General features: G+C 34.9%; 1 protein-coding gene across 3 annotated transcripts; it reads right to left on the minus strand.

The window, feature by feature from the left end:
- LOC111502663 (uncharacterized) lies at positions 1-4436 on the minus strand. 3 transcript variants are annotated; one of them, XM_074181266.1, is made up of 3 exons: positions 4296-4436; positions 3194-3632; positions 1-1591 (listed from the first exon to the last, which is right to left on the minus strand). In XM_074181266.1, the coding sequence occupies exons 2-3, from the start codon at positions 3498-3500 to the stop codon at positions 429-431; spliced, it is 1470 nt and encodes a 489-aa protein (XP_074037367.1). In that variant the 5' UTR covers positions 3501-3632; positions 4296-4436; the 3' UTR covers positions 1-428. The 3 variants fall into 3 exon arrangements, with proteins under 3 accessions (XP_074037367.1, XP_023012556.1, XP_074037368.1); XM_023156788.2 differs by lacking the exon at positions 4296-4436 and adding an exon at positions 3906-4062; XM_074181267.1 differs by lacking the exon at positions 4296-4436 and adding an exon at positions 3979-3997.
- Positions 4437-5254: the final 818 nt, after the last annotated feature.

Here is a 5254-nt window from a genome sequence, read left to right on the forward strand (position 1 = left end):
TTAGAGTAGAGTAAAGTACTTTATTTAACCATTTTACATACTATGGTATATTTATGTCAAGTCACAAATACAGAGATGCTTATTCGGAGTTATATCTACTAAAAAAAATAAAAGTGAAAGAGTGTAGGTCAATTAAAAGTATAATTATAAAATCAATAAACTAAGGACTTAATGAGGTCTTTCACAAGTTATAGAAAAAACTAAAGAAGTCATCTCCAAATGAACCTTACTATGTTAGCAAAACATGTGTCGAGAAACAGTATTTTTTTTTCAGGTGTGGGACAAGTGTCTTCAATAGATCTGACGTTGCTTTGATCATTTTGAATAATATCCATTTGCTATGACTTGTAATATTCTCATTGCTAACAATACATCATTATGCAGATATTTCCCCGACCTTTATCTGTCTGGTCTTTGCAAATTCTCCACTAAGAATCTTTAAATGGGTTCTGTTTGCAAGTCTTGCGATGCACCATCATGTATCTCTTTCGCGCGTAACGCTTCAGACAAAACTCGCACTGAAACTGCTTTTCACCTGTGTGTGTCTTCTTGTGTCCCCACAGATGACTCGAATCGGAAAAACTCCTCCCGCAGACATCACATGAAAATGGTTTTTCACCAGTATGCGTACGTTCATGGGCTTTCAGCCGGTGGTTCATGGAAAAAACCCGCGAGCAGAACTGGCATTTCTTCGCAGGGGCGTGGTTTTTCATATGCCTGTTCAGATTGAACTGGTAGAAGAAACTTTTCGAACACTTCGAGCAGTGGAAAGACTTTTCTCCGTCATGGGTCTCTGCGTGTCGCCTCAAAGACTGCTTCGTGGTGAAATAGTGTGAGCAAACCGAGCACTGGTGCCGCCTCTGCCCAGTGTGCGAAATCAGATGCGCGCGAAGGTTACATCCCTGCGAGAACCTTTTCAGACACACCTTGCACTGAAACTGCTTGTTTGCAGAATGGATCCTCTCGTGAGTCTGCAAATTCTTTTTGCCAGAAAAGTTCTTGGAACAAACCTTGCAGCGAAACGGTTTCTCTCTGTGTGTTATCAAGTGCTTCTCGAGACTCAACTTTGATAGGAAGCTAAATGAGCAAACTGCGCATCGGAATAGGTTTCCTATGTGGCTAGACCTGTGCTGCCTCAAAGCTCGGAAATTTGGGAAACATTCCAAACATACTTCGCAGAGGAAAGACGAGTTATCGGCGCTGTGAGTGCGCTGATGGAACTGCATCCTTTGAGTCGTCGTGAAAGGTTTGGAACATACCGGGCAAGATATAAGTTTAGTAGCCTTGTGGTACCTTCCCAGCTTAGCTGGACATTTCTTTGAGTAAAATGAATGATTTTGTATATTTTTTTCGGTTACTTCTGGCTTCAGCACATGTTTGCATCTAGCTAAATGCTTCTTCAGAGCCGCCTTGGTGGAGAACACTTTACTGCATGTTCTGCACCTCAGTAATGGTTTCTTGACATAGTGATGAATGCAGTGGATCAAGTATTCATGTTTTTTAGTAAATGATTTTCCGCAACCGAAGCAAACAATATATTTATCAAAATGCGAATTGAAGTGACTTTTTTTCAATGCTGGTGTTGCTAGATCTGCAAAAAAAATACAATCAAGATATGTTGAGTGATGAATTTACAGTTACAGGGCATTCTAGGACGACAGGGTGATTGGTATCTCGGAGCTTCATTACAGTCTCTGAGTAAACTCAGTCATACATCCCATTGGCCCAGACACACACACACACACCCTTCAGGATGAGGCATCATCTAGGAGGTTTCTTACCTTTATAGGCGACACCTCACCCAACAGGGTTATTCTAACGCCCCCCCGTTGCAAGACGGCAATGATTTCATCCACCACCATAATATACTTCCATAAAGCCAATCATGTTATGTACTACTATTCTTGGTTTCATGTAATAATTATATATCGTATATCACAGTGAGGTCCATCAGACTCGAAACTTATGCGAGCTAAGAATTAATGAGGTTTAAGTTTATAATGTGTGAATCTTGGATATATTTTATGAACAGTGCCTTCATCAATTTTTATTTCTTGTAAACTTTCTGAGTGAACATTTTTTACTTTCATTTGTTCAATGTATTCTATGTAATGTTGTTTTTGTTATTATATGATTTGAAAGAACCAATAAAAGTTTGAATTATTTGATATAATATTAATTACTTATGTGAGTTATAATGTTCATTCAATGTACTCTTCAAAGAGACATGGCAAATATATTTTTTATATTGGTTGCCTTCACGCTGAGTATATTAGATTATAAACAATTGTTGATTTCATTGAATTTAAATTTGCTTTAATTAAAATGTGCTAAATAATGGCGAATGTGATGATAAAATGCTTAATAGTGAAAGTAACAGTACGAAGCGGCTGCTGTCTCTAACCAGTAGTTGAAAATAGATGTGTAGATGGTGTTTTGTGTACTGAGGAAATACTGCCAACACTAACAGAAAAAAATTGTCCCGTGAATCACAAAAAACTTCGAGTTTATAATTTATTAACCATCACCTTCTTACTGGATTTGATACCTTGCTGACTACATTAGAAAAACAGATACTGTGATGGAGTAATATAGGGCTTGAATTATTTCACAATCCTTCTCTTTGCTTTCTATTTGGGTGTCATTTAGAAGGGGGAAACTGAGGGTCATAAATATTCCATTTATAAAGAACAGTCAACGAGTCTAAGGACATTACACATAAATACAAATACCATACAACAAAACCCTATTCATAATCCTACACATATGTCAATTAATATACTCAACCAATACTTGAAATTCATATTGAACTCATTACAACCACACAACAAAAATTCACAATGGTGTTTCAATTTTTAAAAATGTTGTCTAAATGCTAAAAGAAGATTGCTGGACAGAAAGTTTATTCTTCAGATTATTAAGAGCATAAGAGAAGTAATAGTAAAATTTAAAACAATACTAGATTCAGTATTACCATATCTACTTTTTTGAGAACCATTTGTTATTTAGTAAATATACTTAATATTTCAATAATAAAGCTACAAAATAATGCAATCTTATCGAAATTGACAACTCTACTAGAATGGTAGATTTATTTGACAATCTTTTAAATAATACAGCACAGACTTCTCTATTTGCAGAGAAATGTCTGGTAAAAAACATCTCAGATACTTGCAGTGAAAGTTTTTCTCACCTCTAAAACAAACTTCACATTTGTACACCTTGAGATTTTTCTTCTTCGGAGATTGCAGGAAAGGATTCTTGGGTCTTGAATCCTGATTATTTTCTGATTCAACTTCTGATTTGACTTCTACATCATGATACTCAACCTCTAATTTACTTATATCTATTTTATAATCAATTTCTTCATAGCCTAGTGTATCTTCTTCCGTCTTAACTATCAACTCACAAGTGTTTTTATTGACTGATAGTTCATCTTCCTCACAAGGAAAATATTCTTGTTTTATAATTTCATGTTCAGTATTAGTATTATGCTTCATGCTATGATCAAGCAGTATCTGATCCAGAAGAGAATCAACATATTTTGCAGAGTCAATAAATTTTGAAATCTCTCAGAGTTTTAAGACACAGGAACTGCACACGTTTTTGGGAAACGAGTCAAACTTATCAACCTGAAATGAAACAGGGAAGGCTTTGTCACTTATCCAATGAAAAAATAGTTTCAATACTGTACAAGAATATTTGTAATAGTTTTGAACAACTCTACCAAGTGTTCAAAACAAGTGAATAATTTCAGTCCTCTTTTCGAACTACATATGTATGTAAAATCTAGAATAGTCAAATTCATTTCCATTCGATACAAAATTTTTCAAATTATGAAAACGTTAAAAATTATCAAACCAGTAAATAGTTTATAATTTAGCTAATGATTGAACGGTTCTTACAAAAGTTGTGCAGGACAGAAAACAATAATTATTAAAAATAATTTATCTAGCTTCTTCCATAGTAAATAATAACCTATAAATCATATTCCAGTTTCTGTCTCTTTCGCATTTGGCCAGACTCCTCCTGGCCATATTGAATAGAAGCTTCTGGGACCTGGGAGCGCAGCTGTGTTGCATGAGACAATGCTGCCAACCTAAGTGTTTCAATTCACTATTTCTCAGAAGAAAAAACGCTCCAATTATTTTTTGTTTGCCTTCTTTTCGGAAGGCCTTTGGATACGAATAACACATCTATTATCGAACTGTCGACATCCAGCCTGATTACTGGCGTAGGGGGCCGCCAGTCCTCTCATACGTCATCATTCAACATTTATTCAAACTTAACTTTACCTCTCTTTTGGACTCCAACCACAACATCCAAGTGCATTTTTTGGAGGTGGTCGTTATCAGCACCATCTTTTTGTCGCGATCGGAGAGGAAGTCCCATTTCCATTCATATTACTCAATACTCCCATTCCAAATCTAACGTCATTACAGTGTTTCTCATCTCTTATAGAGAATGTGTATTAACTTCAACTGTCAACGTCATCAGTCTGCCAACCATAGACGTATTAGGGTGTACTGGCCGTTATATGACTTTCTCATTGCAACTAGTGATCATTATATTAAATAGAGAAAAATTATGGAGGATAAATTCCGTTGTTGACAAAGTGGAAATATTATTATTTCAAGCTCCAATTTTGGAATAATTTTCATAACAATGTAAAAAGATATCACGGTGAAGACACCAATTTTAAAGATACAATTATATTTTATGTAGGATTAATAATCAGTAAGAGGTATCAATATCATGAGAATAAATTTGGAAAGTTTTCTCAGATAAATTTCGAATTTACCAAGGTTCCAAACTGCCTCTTTTGAATGACAAAAATATCATATTGAATGCATCTGTTTCGTAAACGAACTCTACTAAAAAAAAATTAGTAGTGACTACCACAACAGACTGGTGAACAAATGGACCTTTGCACTGATATTGGGATACTTGCTTAGCTGAAAACTTTATTCTCAATTTTTTGTCAGTAGTATTTTTGAAATCGAATAAAAACAATGGTAGTAACATGAGTAATATTTGATATGATCTCGGCAACACCGTAAAACTTATTCATATTGCCTGATTTAATTTTCAATTAGAAATGTTATTATTCTTTTGTAAAAGCATTCTCTAAATATTTCATGTCTGTAGTAAGATTTGTGCAGCAATATATTTTTAACTTTCCTACTGAACATAGTTTCATAATTCTACCTCTTCATAGAAAGTGTGCCAACTTGTTTTTGAAGTCGATTTGATG

Source organism: Leptinotarsa decemlineata, unplaced genomic scaffold (genome assembly GCF_025532065.1).
Source record: "Leptinotarsa decemlineata unplaced genomic scaffold, Ldec_3_MD MMD2_tig00026307_RagTag_RagTag, whole genome shotgun sequence".
NCBI classification, from domain to species: domain Eukaryota; kingdom Metazoa; phylum Arthropoda; class Insecta; order Coleoptera; family Chrysomelidae; genus Leptinotarsa; species Leptinotarsa decemlineata.